This window comes from Brachyhypopomus gauderio, chromosome 16, assembly GCF_052324685.1.
Source record: "Brachyhypopomus gauderio isolate BG-103 chromosome 16, BGAUD_0.2, whole genome shotgun sequence".
Lineage (NCBI taxonomy): Eukaryota > Metazoa > Chordata > Actinopteri > Gymnotiformes > Hypopomidae > Brachyhypopomus > Brachyhypopomus gauderio.
This window is the reverse complement of record NC_135226.1, coordinates 13,171,784-13,190,601: the sequence shown is the minus strand read 5'-3', so window position 1 is coordinate 13,190,601 and position 18,818 is coordinate 13,171,784. Positions and strand designations below refer to the sequence as shown.

Here is an 18,818-nt window from a genome sequence, read left to right as displayed (position 1 = left end):
TTAGAGGCTTCTCCAAACACGTCTGAACAAATTTAGGATCTGAATCTGATCTCCATCAGACAACTGGACAGATGGCCTCACAGAATGCCAGTGTTCTGCGGGAGTTCAGTACGCTGTTTTCTTCTGCATTAGAAAAATGACTTAAAATTCAGAAGTATAAAGTGATGTATAGTTTTATAATAGCATATTCAGGAGCATAGCTGATTACTCCAGTGACGTGGGCAGGGGGGGAGTGAGAGGAGAGTGGGGGAATGCAGTGTTTAAGGAAGCACTGTGGTGAGCAGAGCACAGACGTGGCGGAGTTGCAGTGTCACTCGGGGCTCAGGGTGTCCATCGCACACAGGAATTAGGAGCAAACGTTCCTGTGGGCTTTAAGTTCAGGGAGAAAACAAGGTAGCAAATAAGGCACAGGTGCAAACAGTAAATAATCAGGTGATTGGGAGCAGGGCAGGTGTGTGTGTGTGTGTGTGTGTGTGTGTGCCCGGGGGGAGAGGGGAGGTGGCACCAAGAAAATTACATAATTTAACTTTGAATTGATTTAATGCATTGTCGAACACATTTTATTTTATAATAATATGATTGCTCACAATGCTAATTTAACATATAATTAAATAATTAAATTTGTCATAATTATATTTTTGTGTTATAGGCCAAACTCTGGTCTGTGAGGTTCTCATCTACCCTTAGTGCTGTATGTCTGTGTGATCTCACAGAGGTGAGGGTGGGGACATCACGATGCACACGTCAGCCCTCCACCAGACGCTCAGTGCTTATTCAGGTCTGTGATTGGAGGAGATCTGTGAGAGCTGTGAGAAGACCTGAGTTAGAGCTTCTGGAATGAGGAGTTAGGTGTTTTAAGATCACGTACTTCCCCCTTGTTTTACTCCAGACCTGTCATACTTTATTTCTTTTAGTTATGACTGTTAATATTTATGTTAATCATAGCGCTTTACATATTGTTTTCCTGCTGTGCGATGATAATAAACCTTTCTTGTGACGCTGGGTTGCATCCGTGACACGTAAGAGTAAAGAGAGTAAAGATACAGACAGCAGTTCCAGCACAGAGAGATATTTAATAAAACTAAACTGAACAGTGGAGCAACCATAGAGAAATCATGAACCCACCCTGAGAGCAGTGAGTAGTGATTCCTACACTGAATGCACCTGACCAACATGCAAGCTACACACGGAATTGTTCTAACTAGCAAGACAAGCAAGAGGCATGTGAAACGTGTAACATCTAACAGGGAGGTGTGGGTACAAATGAGGGAATTAACATAAACACGTGGGGTAAACAACACAACACAACCACATTGTGGGTCAGAACTCCGTGGGGTGCACAATGACAATTCATTTACATCTATTCTCTATCTCTCTCTCTCTCTCTCTCTCTCTCTCCCTATCTCTCTCTATCCATCTATAGGCAATAAGTAGGTAGTATTTCCTATGCTGCATTCTGTTATTCACAGTATAATTTGTATTGTCTCAACACAATATCTAATCAGTTGAATCGTGCAACTGATTGTCTTGTAATATGCTAATAAATTCTGTTCCCCTGCGCCAACAAGGTGCTCAGCTCTTGACATGGCATTCCATAATGTAAATGCTTAACACTGACTAATGAAAGTGACGCTGTAGTTTGATAGATTGCTGACACCGGTATCTTGTAAAGTATCCAGTGTGCTGCGTGTGTTTAGCAGGTAAATCATAAATAAAGCTGAATGGATGGTTAGCTTCTGACAATGAAGCCTGTTTTTGCATTAAGACACTATAAAATTGGGCAGGAACATTCTTAAGGCTTACACTTGGCTGGGCAGTAGAATTTGTTCTTTCTAATGCACTGATCGATTATAATGTGGAGTCACATAAATGTATTACAGTTCTTCATGCATTAAATGTTCACCTGCACCTATCTCGCATTGTTTGGACGTAAGCAGGTAAATATTGAGGACTTGTATTCACCATAAATGTCCATGTGTTTATCATAAATGATCATGCATTTCCCATAAACTATCATGCATTTTTAATACCAAGCAAGAAGTCCTGTGCTGATTTAACACTTAGTGTTCATACATTTTACACAGGCCATGTAACATTACAACAATACTACACTACTCTATTACCCATGACTGGAGACTGGATATTTCAGTGTGTAGTAGTATCTAACAGTAGTGAGTTTTTGCTTTGTCAGTAAAACTAGGGTTCTACAATAGTCTATTTCATTACACAAAACCTTAAGGGCATGTTCTTTATTGACATATGATATATGACATGTGTGCAATGCAACCTTTACCATTAAACTATGTTTAAATTATTACACACTGATCTCCAAAGAGACTCGGTGGTAGTCAGATGGTGGAGGTTTTTTTGTGGAAGACTAGGGAACACAGATGTTGAAAGATTTTACCATTACCACCATCACATCCAACACTCACTGCAAACCCAAAAATGAAATGAAATACAGCTTCACCTATGGAAAAGGAGAAAGAAAGACAGAAAAGAATGGTTAGAGAGAGAGAATGCCTAGAGAAAGTATAAATTGGTTTAAAATTGCTTAAGGTGGCTAGCAAGTTTGAGAGATTGCATTACCTGACTAGCTGGAGGACGGAAAGGGAATTTCCTCTTTTCGCTTCCGAGAAAAGAAAGCATCAAAGTTTAAAACGCTCGGAAACTTTAGAAGTGGACAGGACATCACTACCACTCTGAGCCTTGTTTCATTGCCAGAGATTTTCATGGTTTTCCAGCCAAATCAGGTTCTGCCTTTAGCTTTTTTTTTACATTATGGAGACACTCGTATTATCAAGACCAAGCTCACCAAACTAGGGGAAGAGTTTAGCAGGAAACCCCCACTTTATTTAACTTCTGCAACACAGGCCTCAAGCTGTTCCACTCTCCTTGTGTGCAATTTACAAGCCATGAACGCCACAGAGGAGACGACATGAGCACAATTGCAAAAGACACGGATTCAATTGATGGGACGACGTGAATGCTATTGTCGCGTTTTAGCACAATGGCTTTTTACATGATCCTGATTGTCATGCAAGCGGAACACGGCAGTGTAATCACAGCAGAAGTTCGGCCTCGCAAGTTTGCCACCTTCGCCTCTCTGCTGTAAATGGGACACGAAGGTTGGCCTTTTCCTTCACTTATCTGGCTAATTACAACGCCTAACGTAGAGCCCCACCTCCACCGCCTCCACCTCCACGCCCGCCTCCGCCCAATATAATGTGAATCTGGTGTGATGCCGATTCCTGCAGTGATTTGCTATTTCAGGAAGGTTTTTTTCCCCCTCCGGAACAGGAGCTACTCACTGCCCACTATTGATAGTGCTTTAGCAGAAATTAAAGTGTATTGAGTGGCACCTTGAGGCAGAGAACACAGTGTGGACTGATCCCTAAAGTCGGAGCTCTTGAGTGGCTTAGGGAGTGCGGCCAGATTGACAGTGCATCAAACGAAATGATTGCGTGTTTCGTAGCAGACAGACCGATGCGTATAATATTTAATATGGATAAGCAGTTGGAGGATTAGTTGGCATGGCATCCCATTACGATGTTTTTCTTTATTTAATGTATGCTTGTGCACCACTGGTGAGCTTTGGGCCAATGGTGAGGGTAGAGCTGGGTATTCAGTCCAGTCAACAACTCGATCATCACCATAGACACTGTAGCATTGAGACAAGCAATACAGATGACAATACAGCTCACCAAAGCCATAACTGTCATTAAACTGCCCCGGGTTCTCTCACGTCCACCTCCTCTAATATACTTTTTACCTTATCTCATTTCCTTCAGATGCTTCCACTCATTACCTTTCAAATATGTTGTAGCTTCATTCTGGTTTCTGGTGGGATTGTCCGCACTTATAAAATTTGTATTTCCTTGTTTGTACCTGGAGCAATCAGTGTTCTACAGCCCACCTGCTATGCAGTCAGTGCTAAGTGCTAGTGGATCTGTTATTATTGACAAAGCCTCCGGTGTATTCGACATCTGTCTGATGGGATACCGATATTCAGGCTCTGCTATGTTCTTGTACAAAAGACAGATCCTCAATGAAGCATGCCATTCAGACTAAGTGAAGAGTCAAATGAAACGTGTCACATTAACTAAGTATTGAAGTCTTGACTTATTAACATTGTTGTTTTCAAGGAAAATAATGATTGTTTTTTCAGGCTGAGTGATCAAAAAACACACAGAGAGAGAGAGAGAGAGAGAGAGAGAGAGAGAGAGAGAGAGAGAGAGAGAGAGAGAGAGAGAGAGAGAGAGAGAGAGAGAGAGAGAGAAGGCCTCTAATCCAGTACAGCTATCCAGGCCATGTTGGTTCAGAGGTTCTTGTGTTCTCGTGTGTTGGTTTAGCTGTTCCCTCTAATCATCTGATGCTCCTGGCAGGTCAGAAGAACCACACTTCACCTCTGCTTGCTTTCTTCAGCGCCAACAGTGGCTGCAACCCGAACAAACATGAGGCCACAAAACAGTAGACACAAAGGTTCTATCTTTCTGCACTGGATTTCTAGACTTCCTTGGCGTTTGGCCTTTTGTCTATTTTCTGGAGATTTTTGTGGAAGTGTTTATGACAGATAGAATCTTTAAAGACATTTATCCTCCTATCAGGGACCTGATGCCCTCAAAACTCTCAAAATCTATCACTTGAGAAAGGAAGTAGCAAGGATGTTTTTGAAGGATGGAAAATATATATATTGTTCCGAATACAGTTTTTGCCAAATTTCACAATTTATGAATCATCTTCCAACAAAATGTTTCACTTTTATTCTGTATTACATTTTTGCAATCATGCACTTGTTCTAGTTCTGGCTGTAGTCATCTTCAGAAACATAACTATCCCAAGTTGACAGCTTCAAACTAATTTTACCTCACATTTGTTCCGAGCAGTCTGTTGAAACAGCTTATTTAATCAGTAACAGTGGTGCATTTTTCCACCGCTGTGAGGTGGTCAGAGAGTTGGATAGAGATGCTTTAGCTTACTTATAAGCACTAATATTAATAGATGGATAACAATCCCCCAACATAAACACATGTATCATGGTGTGTATACACAACGCTCTGCTCTCCCTGCCGTTTTTTTTTTTTTTTCATAATTGCTACATGTCGGTATTTAGCAAACATCGCTTTTGTTTTCATTAAAACCATTTAAAGTGTGTATGACTTCTACCTGCATCCTGCCTGCGCCAATCACATCTGTCTTTTCATTTTTTTCTTAAAACACTAGAATGCCTTATGGTTACCCTCATGATGAAGATGAGGATGATGAGTAATAACAGTGGTAACGGTAATAGGAGTAATAGTTGCACTGTTGTTACTATGTACTCCTACCTCACCTCCCACAGGATATTGTGTTTGACTCCCTCAGGTGGTGTGTGTTGGGATTTGTTGTAATGACTCCCACAGGTGGTGTGTGTTGGGCCCCCATCACCACACCACCTGGGGCTAGTTCTGTCTTTAGGTTACGTCTTTTCTTTCTGGGCTCCTCGTAGGCCATTTCGGTACCGTGGTCATGTGTCAAGTCAGGTGTGAATGTTACGTTAGCTTTCTATCGCTACCATTAGTGCATGTTCATACTCTGTTTCATTTTCCTTCCTTTCATTAAAGTCTCCATTTTGGAACCTTGAATTTGCTTCCTGCTTTCTTCCGGCACATTATATGCCTGTGACAAAAGGTCACTAATTAAAAAAAGATAACACAAAAAAGATATGCATAATATGCGTTATTATTATTTAACAATTACTTAAAAGGAATCACGTCAGTAGAGTTTGAGCATCAAGGTAGCACTTTGAAATGAGATAAACAACAGGGAAAAAAAAAAAAAAAAAAAACGACAGCCTGCCAAGGGCTAAATGAAGCCTTGGCCGATGTGAGGAAGCCTGTGTATCCAACTGATTTCAATACTAATTAAAGTAGTAGTGATGAGAAACAGCTCTCTCTCTCTCTCTCTCTCTCTCTCTCTCTCTCTCTCTCTCTCACACACACACACACACACACACACACACACACACACACACACACACACACACACACACACATCTCTGCTTTCGACCTGAATTGCAGCTAGCTGTAAATAATTAGGTCTGGCCCAAATGAAGCCTAGTCCTGCACAGTTAGCTCATTTCCACATTCTTTGTGTTCTAGACTCTTAAACTGGGAAAGCCCAACTTGCACCATAGTGACTGCTGTGATTTATAGTTTTAAATGACCAGTTGTAATAGTCTGTTAGTCTGTGAGTAATTCGGAATGTCCCACAAGTTCCTTTTTTTTACTTGCTTATGTTCTCTGATGGCTTTGAGTAGAATTATCAAAGCAAAGAAAATGTCTGAATCACTGGATTCAAAGTCACACTCTTTACCAAAATAAAAGGACAAGTAGTGTTTATTGAATGTCTCTGGAGAGTCTAGGTAGTGATTCAGTGCCCCAGGGCATTTGCGAGGCCTCTGGCACGGTTAGGCATCTGTGCATCTGTTAGGAAAAATGCAGTGGGTATGTGAACGATTGTGCATAAGCCCTGGGCGTTCATAATGGCAAGGCCGTGAACAGTTCACAAACAGTGTTTTTTGTATTTAATTGGTATTTATTCTCTCATGGCAGTATACTTAAAAAAATTTTTTATGAAGAATGGAAAAACAAACTGAACATGGACAATGAATACCACAGGGTCAGGGAGTTATTACTCTACTGAATTTCATTATTTCACTACTGAATATCATTATAGCTCTACTGAATATCACTATTACTCAACTAAATATCATTAAACTTTACTGAATATCATTGTTACACTACTGAATACTATTATACACTACTGAATATAATTGTTACTCTACTGAATATCATTGTACTCTACTGAATATCATTACCAGCAACAATGAAAAAAAAAACAATGTTACAAAAACATTACATTACAACAACATAAAGGGAGAGAGGGGAGTGCTTAAGACAGTGAGAGAGTAATGATACTCAGGGCGGAGACAGGCAGAGCACATCAGTTGAGCTGCTGTTTCACTCACAAGCAGCACTTGCTGCTTGAGTGATGCAATCACCTAGCAACAGCCACTCAGAACAAGGTGATTTTTTTGTCTTTTGAGGCTTGTGACAGGATAGCAGCATCTTAACATAAGACATAAAACACCTCTTCCATTAACACCTCTGCCAAACTTGATGGTGGCTGACATCTACGGAGCAAATAGCTCTGTAATCAGTATGCACCACCAGTCACACTTGACCAGGCAGTCACATGGCTTTTAATGGTCTTTAAAAGCTTAGTTAACATGCTTGTAAATATTCAGTACCTACCTTATCTCCATCAAGACTGAGACTTCGAATTCTCTGCCGTCTTAATGGAATTCAAAGGCCTACATTTTTCAGCAGACAACAGAGTTGCCTTGGAAACAAAGTTCTGTATGTCTCGGTCTCTCTCTCTCTCTCTCTCTCTCTCTCTCTCTCTCTCTCTCTCTCTCTCTCTCTCTTTCTTCACGACTGGAGCTGTAAGGAGATGAGTAGTGAGATTTCTTGGGGGTGGGTGCAGGAAACACTCCAGGTGTCTGCCCCCTCCATGTGCCCTAGTTAACTCCCCATTCTCTCTCCAGTGTTCCAGTCTCATTGCCAAAGTGGGAGGATGTTAACATGTAAGCGAAACTGATTATCCGTTAGTCGTATTGACAAAACGCACCGCTTACAAACATGGTGGCAGCGCAGCCCCAAATGTCGATGCTTGTATACTTTTATTATACCTACGTCTGTGGAAGCAGATTTGCTTTTCTGTGGTAATTGGGCTAAATGAAACTTAGCTTGCAACAGAATGTGTTAATTAGAATACTCCAGCAGACAGAAACAATGCATGGCTCAGTTACTTTCTCAATAAATCAGTGATGCAAGGTATTAAAATGTCAAATGGAAAGGTGTATCACCTCCATTTTAAAGAGGGATGCCTCTTTCGTGTCATTTTGCCAATGATCTTTCAATGCCACATCCAGCTTTAAAAAAAAAAGGTCCCCTATGGAAACTGCATCGGCACTGTGTGATTGGAGGGCGCATGGTGAAATGGTAGCCTTTAGTTTTAAGAATCTTTCAGTTCTCCTAACTTTCCTGGCATTCCTCATAGCTCACGTGTACGTCTCTCACATTTCACTGCAGTCACGTGAGCATGGCAGGAGCTCGGTGAGCATGAAGACCTGATGCCATTATTGTCACGTTCTCTCTCGCGGTTCTGATGTAGGAGCAGTATATCTGTGGTGAACATGCTCTAGATTTATGAGCTGTGAATTTCTCTCTTATATGATAATGGAGTCTACAGTAGTTACTATTGACAGTACAAGTTCCCTTACATTGGATATCTTCAAGGGCACAGTGGGTAGTCCAGACATTTCAAACAGGCTGATCTATGAGTGACAGAGAAAGATCAGTGATGCCTGAAATATAGAAATAAATAAATGTATAGTAGTAGTAGATGTGTGAGCAGATATATTATTATTATTATATTAATTATTGTTAATATCATTATTCATTCTTATTGTTGTTATTGTTGTGTTTGTTTCATGTATTTATTTATTTATTTGTGTGTAATGGTACTGACATTGCATGGTGCAATTGCTTTTTTTCATATGATCACAGCAGACACAGAAAAAGAGAAAATATATATTCATAATATTTTACCAATATCAGTATCGTCACACTATGATATCTGGTTAACCTGAAGCAGCCAGAGCAAACAAGCTTCAGTTTGTTTAATGGTCAAAGAAAAGTAAAAAGAGGTTGATATTACTTATTTATTTGTTTTTAGTAGTCTGAGTAGTCATACACTTTCCAGTCAGAGAGACAGAAATTTGGTATCCTCCATTTCTCTGTGGATGGACACATATTCATGTCAGATCTGTGTTGTGATTTCATGAGAAGTGACAGTTCTTTCTTATCACTCACATTTTTGTTGCTATAAAGAAGTATTTTGCAGAATCACTATGGCAACAATCCAACAAAATATATCAAGAGGACTTGACAGGCCGTGGTGGCTTTCAAACACTTTCCGTTTCTTTTATACCATTTAAAGCATTTTTCTTAACAAGTTGATAGCCATTATCGCGCTCTGTCTCAGTGACTTACTCTACACTTAAACAATGGTGGTTGTACAAGTATTTGGCCAGGAGCAAACCCATCAATTCTCCAAATGTATTCCTGCTCTACCTGAGCGAATGTGTAAAACACCACAGTACAAAATGGCACAATGTGAGCTGCTGATCAGTGCCATCAGAGGGGATGAAGCACAACCCATTAACTGCATGTCACTGTCAGAGAGCTCAGCACTAGGGCGTGTGCCCCGCACAGGGACCACAGAGGGTCACCAGGGAGCATCAAACCCGCACTGGGATCACAGAGGGTCACCAAGGCGCACCTACCCCACACGGGGATCACAGTAAGAGGATCATCAAGTCATGGCAAGTTAGGGTTCCTAATGGACACCACTAAGCAGAGGAGGGTCTGATAACCTTCTTGGAGTGGCTAACCTGAGGAGAGAAAGGACCTGAGTTGGCAGCCGGGCAACTTGAAATTGCTGAGAGGATCTTTGTTAGCATAACCCGGAATTTCATTCTTCTCCCTCCCTTTGACCGCCGCAATACGCGCCCAGAGGAGAGGAGAGAAATCAATACGACTGAATGGAGATCAGACAGAGAGAACACCACCCTCAACACACAAGAGCCATCAAACCACATCACAGTCTGGCAAATCTGCGGCCCGGCCGATTTGAAACGTTTTATATCCCGTTTGGTTTACGGCCACAATCTTTCGCACAATTAAACAGCTGAAATTGGCCAAGAACATAAAGACTCATTACTTTCAAATCCTGTAGAACTTAATAAGCGACACTGTGCAGAGGACTTTATCTCCTACTGAACATCCAGGGCCTTCATGCGGTTACATTTAAAGACACGCAGGCCATGTTTAAGCACGTTCTTTTGACTTAGCGACACTGCGTTCACAAGGCAATGGATCGGCTTCAGGCAGGAGTAAACATTTGGCTTTCTGTGGAGCCTTTTCATGTTTGTAAACAAAGCAGAGAGGCATGCCTGGTTGTGTCATGCCTGTCGACTTTCGTTACTGTATTTTCAAATCATCCGGGCTAACCAACAGCAGCTAAATGTGCGGCTTACAGACCAAAGTACTTTATTGGAGATAAAAACACAAAAATAGCAATTTTTGTCCCAATAAATGTAATGAAAAACATTCAGAAGAGGACAGAGCCACTGTACACTGACCAAAGACCTTCAATTAAGTCCTTGCTATTATTATTAGTGAACATATGAGTATGAAGTGGGGTTTTCAAATTGTGTGAAAGATAATCTTCTCAGAAATGGTGCTTAAACGTGACTTTCTCAGAATTTGAATTTCAGTGGAAGCAAATGAGGACCCTTTATTGTCCACAGTAAATGGGTCCACACAAAAGCTACTAGAGATTCTTATTCATTCAGAGATATGTCTTGTAGTATATTATGCTGTCTCCAACCTGTTAATTTTTTATTGTATATTAACTTGTGGTTTGCATTATAACAAGTGCTCCTCAAAATAATTGATAAAGATATAAAAGTGCTTCCATAGTTCTGCCTATTATGTACAATATAATTACTTGAAATAAAACAAATTGAAAAAATCCTTGTCTATTTGTTATATCTAACAGAACTATTTAATGAAACTGTCAAAATAACCACATTGTTCTTACTACATTGTCATTTAAATGGGACAGAACACCGAACACACACACACAATGCAGTCAGAGAATTCAAAAGCTTCTTGTTCTGGTGAATGTTTTACATGTTTGTGTTGTGTGTACGCAGGACCAGGAAGCTGAGACACCATGGAGAGGTTCGTGTTGTGCTTGATGCTACTGGGAGTTATGGTTCGTGGCCAGCACTGCCCGGGCCGCTGCATCTGCCAGACCATCTCCCCGACCCTGACCCTGCTCTGCGCCAAGACCGGCCTGCTGTTCGTCCCTCCGACCATCGACCGCAAGACTGTTGAGCTGAGGCTCACGGACAACTTCATCACGGCCGTCCGCAGGAAGGACTTCCTCAACATGACCAGTCTCGTGCACCTGACGCTGTCTCGGAATACCATCAGCCAGATCGCACCGCACGCCTTCGTGGGCCTAAGAGCTCTGAGGGCGTTGCACATGGATGGGAACCGGCTGACGGAGATAAGGAACGACCAGCTGAAAGGTCTGGTCAACTTGCGGCACCTCATCCTGGGCAACAACCAGATCCACCACATCGACCATTCTGCTTTCGAGGAGTTTGTGTCCACCATCGAGGACCTGGACTTGTCCTACAACAACCTGAGGACGTTGCCATGGGAGGCCATTGCCAAGATGACCAACATAAACACTTTGACGCTGGACCACAACCTTATCGACCACGTAGGAGCCGGAACGTTCACGTTGCTCACTAAGCTAGTTCGCTTGGACATGACGTCTAACCGCCTGCAGAAGCTACCGCCCGACAGCCTCTTCCAGCACGCTCAGGTGCTGTCCGACCCAAAGGGCTCTTCTAGCTCATCGCGGTTGACCGTCAGTTTCGGCGGAAACCCTCTGCATTGCAACTGCGAGCTTCTGTGGTTGAGAAGGCTGACCAGGGAGGACGACCTGGAGACCTGTGCATCACCTGAACACCTGATGGACAAATACTTCTGGTCCATTCAGGAGGAGGAGTTCATCTGTGAGCCACCACTCATTATCAAGCACCACTCCACTAAGCCCTATGTGATGGAGGGCCAGGGAGTCACGCTCAAATGTAAAGCCATGGGAGACCCCGATCCCACCATCCACTGGCGCTCTCCTGACGGCAAGCTGGTACACAACAACTCCCGCACTGTCCTGTACGATAACGGCACGCTGGACATCCTCATCACCACTCTGAAAGACAGCGGCGCCTTCAACTGCGTTGCCTCCAACGCAGCCGGCATCGCCACCGCGGCCGTAGATGTGAGCATGATTCCGCTCCCGCTGTTCGTCAACAACACCGGCCACATGCGGGAGGCGGATCCGGGCCTCTCTGACATCACCACCTCCACCAAATCTGGAAACAATGACACAAAGCTGCAGGACAAGAGAGTGGTTGTGGACGAGCTGACCTCCAACTCAGCCATGATCCACTGGCCTTCTGAGAGACACATCCCTGGGATCCGGATGTACCAGATCCAGTATAATAGCACCCTGGATGACACACTGGTCTACAGGTAAGGTACACCATTGTGTATTTCATAATAATGGCATATCTTCCATATTAATCTGGCTACCAGTAATATATTCATACTTTTTAGTTATTTAACACAAGTGTTGAGGCACATGCAGCCATTCTCTCCATCTATGCAAACTCAAACAAATCTGCCATGGCCAGCCTGCTTTCTCAGACTCCCAAAGTGTATGTTACATACAGTTTAAGTTCCATTTGTCATGGCTACATTTTATTTCTTACCGTGAACAGATTAATGTAGACATGCATTAATGTATGAGATTAATGTATGACATGCTTACATCTTATAGCTAAAACTGTGTCTGATGGCTACGACTCTGATAGTATCTATTAGGAAGCAATACCAGTGTGCCCTCAGCAAGTAGAAGCCAAATAAATGTCAATTCTTTTCTAATAATAATTAGAAATTTATTTATTATGTGTGCACCCTCAGCACATAGAAATGTAGATTATGAGTTAAGCATGTTGTCTTCGCTGGGAGGGGCTTTGGATCAAGGGTGTGGGATTGAAAGGGGGGGATTGGCTAAATGTTGAAGAAATTAGCAACCAATGTTAAACCGATTACAGCAGTTTCAAATGCCAGAGGTGTGGAATTTAAAATGTAAGGGTTAGCATAGGCTACATCATGAAGGTACAGACGTAGGCTTTGATTTACAGGAGCAGTAAAAACCCATGCTACATGATTCAGCAAAATTCACTGCATTTGCTCCACCACCGTCATAGGAACGCAGTGTTCCTGCCACTGCAAACACTGAATTATGCAGTGTTTCAGCCACGTTGCTTGTCCAATCATGGAGGAGTAAAATGCTCTTGACATTTATTGCCTCTTCGAGAGCTTCTGCAGCTCGCTAAACAACGCTTTGTCTAGTAAGAGCTGTCCAGCTGCTAATCACAGGGCCTTTTGTCTCGAAAGCTGCTTGGAAAAACACTAGATCAAACTTAGATCACGCATTAGGTTGTCATTAAAGCTTAGCAGGACTTAGTATTATGAGCAAATCCCGTCCGTCCACATGCTGAGGCTTGGATGTATGATGCTGTGTTTGAAGAACTAACATCAAAAGGCTTTTAAGTTATGAAACAACAAGCACAGTCGCCTCGGGTGTATTGGAACAATTTCTCCACTAAATCGTTTTTGGAGCAGAAGCGTCGTACATCGTTGGTAAAAAAAAACCCCAAAAAACCCAAAAGTAGTGATTACCCCATGCTGCTTATAAACCAGCACAGACTGAGTCTTGGAAAGGCTGTACTCAGAGAAAATGCTGACAAATATCTGGTCGTAGTGAATGGAATTTACAATGCAGGACTAAAATGAAACTTAAACAGGAAGCATCCAGTGCCCTCGTGGAGTGATGTCCTGCCTGGTTAATTAGATGATAACATGTTTGGGTTTGGAAAATGGGAAACCAGCAGTAAAGACGGGTTTCCCAGTCATGACAAAAATATATGTTCAGGCATATGGTACAATGCTAAGGTATATGTCAAGTATGTAATCAGGATAAACGACTATATCTTAAAATAGCAACTTTGAGTGTTGTCTAAAATCAGAAGCTGTGTTTGGCTCGTGACATTTTTACAAATGAAGAAGAGGACCATAAAATCGCATGAGCAGATATTTAGGAAGCATTTCTGTGATCGATAAACTTTGCTGCTCATCCTCTCCGACACGTAATGCGCCTTACATCCTTGACCGCTTACCGGCGGTGCGTAATAATTAGGTCCCAAAATGGATCCTCTCATTAGAATAGCAACATATGGACTTGAAGCAACCTCTCCACACACAGGTGCACTCTCATTAAACGTCTACGCACACAAAGAAAAACCAAAAAAAAAAAAAACAAAGGCGAATAGACGTTAATCACAGAGGCTTTTCATCAAACACATTATGTGTCCTGCGTTTATGTCTGGAGTCGTGCATTGCCACGAGGACAGTGAGGCACTTCAGTTTCAGCGCCCATAAATATAAGCGACAGGCAGAAGCAGAAACGGGTGTGAGCGTACCTTTTAATCACAAGAACCTCGACATAGGCCGTGCCGTTGGAGCCTCTGATCATCTGTGAATATGTTTATTCATAATGTTACACAGGGGTGACATTAATGTGGAAGGAGATCCCAAGTATGATCAGCAGTTGTATTATCATATAAAAGAAAATGGATTATACATCATACACAAAGTGTTTGCAGGCACAGAAAGCAAGTCCGTTGTGATGTCTCTAAGCTTAAAGTGGTCAATATAACGTCCAGTGTTAAAGTAGAGCCTGCTGCTGGCCCCGAAAGTCCAGCAAATCACTGCAGACGTTGGAAACAGCAGTTCAGAACCATCTCTGCGCACTTGCAATACGATTACGCTCAGCGAACACCTTGGAGGCCTGAGATGCACTACAGCAGCCCGCACGTGCACTACAGTAGTGAGAAACGGTGCCTCTCCATGGGAGGATGAGAAGATTCCCTGATGGTGCCTGAACCACCTGCACGGCTATTAACATTCAACACAGCCATTCTCAACGCCACCATTAAGGGATGTGTGTGGGAGAGCATGGCGAGGGCTCTGTGGAGGAAATATAATTACTAATCGAAACACAAGTATAAATACAAATATAACTACTAATTGAAGACTTACTGCAATGGCCATTATTACAGAACTGTGGGGGCGGGGACGCAGTTCAGCTGGTGCGACTTCATTAAACTGTTCAGGTCAAATTTTAGGCTGAAAAAGAAATTTATACTGAGATATAATAGCATTACCCCCTCTGGGATTTTTTTCACAGTCAAAAGGTTTAAAAAGTAGTTCTTCTCCTCTGCTGTGAAGCTTTTCTCCTCTGCTGTGAAGCTTTTCTGGAGTGTGTTCTTACATTAACAGTGGACACATTCCATGGCCCCGGAGGCCTTGAGCTGAGGCCTCTGTGCCTTTCGCTCTATTTTAGAGTAGCGTCTGACCTCTGATCATAAGAAGTGCCCTCAAACCAGCACTGGTCTTTTTTTAGCATGACACCTTGACATCTGCTTTGGAGATTCATACGTCATCAGCTCCCGAGAGTGACAATACAATTCCTGCCACACTCTCACACTTGGGGGCTTAAAAAGATGAAACCAACATCTGTATCAGGATTACAAACAGACCTGCACCCTGGTTTCTTTGTGCGATGTAAAAGCTATTACAAATAAACGCAAATAAACAAACACACAGAAGACCCTCAGTGAGATTTCAGTGTGGGTTGAGGAAAAGCCCTGTGTGAGAGCTACAGAGCTCACCAGCCACGTGCAGCAAGAACTGGCTCAGAACATCAGGAGTGTCCGTTAGAAGGATTAGAAGACTTAGCTTGGGGGCTAAACAAAACCCCTGTCTGCTAGCTTGTGTGCTTTCTTTCTCCGCGTTTGATTTTTGCCTTCTCCCGCGCCTTCTTCACGAGCAGTCGTGCCCGTAAAAACGGTTTTAATCTACCGCGCTATGTGTGAGCAGCTGAAAGGCTGGGAGAGTTTGCGAAAAGTTTGCGGGACTAACCCTAGTGATATTCCCAGCCGTGCTTTGCGTAGGCTCAGGGACAAAGCCACAGTGTTGCGGGGTAAGAGCGTGATGATTCTAATGATGTCTTGTGTTACATTCCTTTCTGGTGTTCCCCATCCAACATTTTTATCTCTTTCTATATAAAGCAGTTTTAGCTGTCTGGACATGTTGTAAAATAATAAAACACAGATCAAATGTATTGTTCAACACTATTCTAAACAAAGAGAATGTCGCCACTTAAAATAAGGTGCCACATTGGGATTTTGTCTTATAAACCCTAAAAACTCACTTACGAACCCACTTGTTACACTTTTTCTCTTTGTGTACCTCCAGGATGATTCCCTCGGAGAGCAAGAGCTTCCGGATCAACGACCTGGCTGCCGGGCGGGACTATGAGCTGTGTGTGCTGGCGGTGTATGATGACGGAATCACGTCCTTGACAGCGACGCGCGTGGTTGGCTGCGTGCACTTCCGCACGGCGCCCGAGGCGGGCCAGTGCCGCTTCGTTCACAGTCAGTTCCTGGGCGGTACGATGATCATCATCCTGGGCGGCGTCATAGTGGCCTCCGTGCTCGTCTTCATCGTCATCCTCATGATCCGCTACAAGGCGTATGGCGGCAGCGACGGCTGCAAGGCCAAGACCTCCGACGTCGTGCCGGCACCCCCGCAGCCCGGGGGCAGTCAGAGCCGGCCGGGCACCTCCGCCTCTTCCAAGCTGCAGCCCCCAGCTGGGGAGGAGAGCGCCTGCCGGAGAGACTCCTCGCCCGGAGCGGACTGCCACGCTCTGGTGCTTCTCAGCCTGGAGAATGAGATGCGGGAGGAGGTTAAAGCATACGTCCCACCGCCATCGCCCACCCGTGCCTCCGAGGTTGTCCCGGCCACCCCCGGCCCCGCGATATCCAGGCGGGCGAGCTTGGGCGGCCCGCCCTCGGAGGACACCCAGACTGACAGCAGCCCCACGGGCTCCACCATGTCCCTGTGCCTGATAGGCCCGGCGGGCGGTGACGGCCCCTCGCGCTCCAGGGACAGCAAGGGGGGCCTGGCAGGCATGGGTCTCCTGCCCGGCGAGCTAGCCCGAGCGAGGCATCGCTTCTCATTCGATGGGGACTACGCGCTATTCCAGAGCCACAGTTACCCGCGCCGGGCACGAACCCGGCGACACAAGTCCACGACACAGCTCGACGCAGACGTCTCACCACCCACCAGCCGGAGGGGCACGTTCAGCAGCACTGAGTGGATGCTGGAAAGCACAGTGTGAAGGACACACACACACGCACATACATATACACGCACACACACACACACCTGACTACAAACTATAACATTCGTCCCCACATGTGCACACAGACTCTCACACACAACAAACTGAACACACGCTCATACTCCTACACAAACATGAAGTACTCGTAGATTCACACACACGGAGATACGCATGCACAAACTTTTCTCATGTGTGTCTTTGTCCAGATTACATTAGTGTTCAGTGTTCTGTTTGAAAGCACAGTCTGGCTTCTGCCTCCCCCTGATGTCCAAGATTAAGAGAGGAATAGAAGCTACAAAGACAAGAAAGAAAGAGAGCGAGACAGAGAGAGCGAGACAGAGAGAGTGAGACAGAGAGACAGAGATAGAGGCAGGGAAAGAGACAGAGAGGCAGTTGCTATGTCCCTTCTGGTATTGCAGCGGTGCCTTATTCCTGAACATGTACCAATGGAGGATGCTGCTACCTGTGACACACTCTCTCTCTCTCTCTCTCTCTCTCTCACACACACACACACACACACACACACACACACACAAAACAAAAAGCACCACCATCACACAGTCAGAACCATACTGTTCCAATAGATTTGACCATGTGCAGATGCACATTCAGACACACACACACACACACACACACACACACACACACACACACACACACACACTCACACTCACATACAGAAACCACTGTCTCCCCGCCTTGGGTTGTCCTCATGACTCTGTGGGAATACATCGTAAAAACGTTTTTTTTTCCGTTGCGTTTCGTTTTTGTTATTTTTCTATGTGATGCCAAGGTGAGAGGCTGATGGATATGTCTCTGTTTGCAGTTCCTTTTTCATACAATTTGATGACAATTTAAGATGATAAATGTTCTAGTGAGATCCTGGGTGAGATCCTGCTATGTGTCGGCTAATTTCAGAGACTTTTGCACAGAAGACACGAGATAATATGGACAAGTATCGCACCAGTCTATACAACAATAAAAAAGACATCTGAATAGAGCTATACAAATACCGATTGCTTTAGTTAGAATGATCATCTGAGCCTGGATAATTCTGTGGACTCCTATAGACAGAATGGACTATACCATAAAATGTCATTCCCCAAGTGACTGTATGATAGTAATCGGTATTGTATCTGGCTGGTCTAGATAAAAAAAAAGACAGCTGCAAGAACAGAAACAAAAAAAAATACATATATAAATATATTACAATCTATCTCTGTATGTGTTCTAAATATGTAAGTCATAGGTCACATGACTTTTTACAAAGCATTCTGGGTGATGGCCACATGTTTTTACATTAAAAATCTGGGTCATCACATCTCCCCTTAATTTAGTATATTAAAGTTTTGACCACTTACCCCTGAAGAAGGGGATTAAAGATTTTTTTGTGTGTGGGTTGACTGTATGAGGTATCATGTGTGTGGTTTTTCCTGATGTTTGTTCAAGGGTCTCCCTTTTATTCTCGTGGTACAATTACTGCTTATTCACTGTAAGGTTATGTGAATTTGTCTGTGCATACATGTGGTAGAAAGACTCTCAAGACGGGCATCAGTACGAACACAGTACAACAGCACCAAATGCATGCTGGGAGACACCTGATTCACCCGATTCACTGATTCTTACCTAAAAAGGGTCTTGAACCAGTATTGAACCCATATTTGAACCAGTAAAAGAAACATTGTTGCTCAATGCCGTTCCTCTTTGAGGATAAGGTATGCAGATCTTGTCATAGAGCTTCCATTACACGCATTAACTGCATTAGGCAGACTGGGAGAGGACTACACCAGCTCGGGGCGCTACCGCCATGCTCACTC

General features: G+C 43.6%; 1 protein-coding gene across 3 annotated transcripts in view; it reads left to right on the top strand.

Moving 5' to 3' along the window:
• Positions 1-18,342, top strand: part of lrfn1 (leucine rich repeat and fibronectin type III domain containing 1) — a 113,533-nt gene extending 95,191 nt beyond the window's left edge. For all 3 annotated transcript variants that reach the window (XM_076977173.1, XM_076977174.1, XM_076977175.1), the window contains exons 3-4: positions 10,826-12,221; positions 16,074-18,342. In XM_076977173.1, coding sequence (XP_076833288.1) covers positions 10,846-12,221; positions 16,074-16,998 — 2,301 coding nt within the window. In that variant the 5' untranslated portion in view covers positions 10,826-10,845 and the 3' untranslated portion in view covers positions 16,999-18,342. The remainder of the gene's footprint in view (positions 1-10,825; positions 12,222-16,073) is intronic.
• The last annotated feature ends 476 nt before the right edge of the window (positions 18,343-18,818 follow it).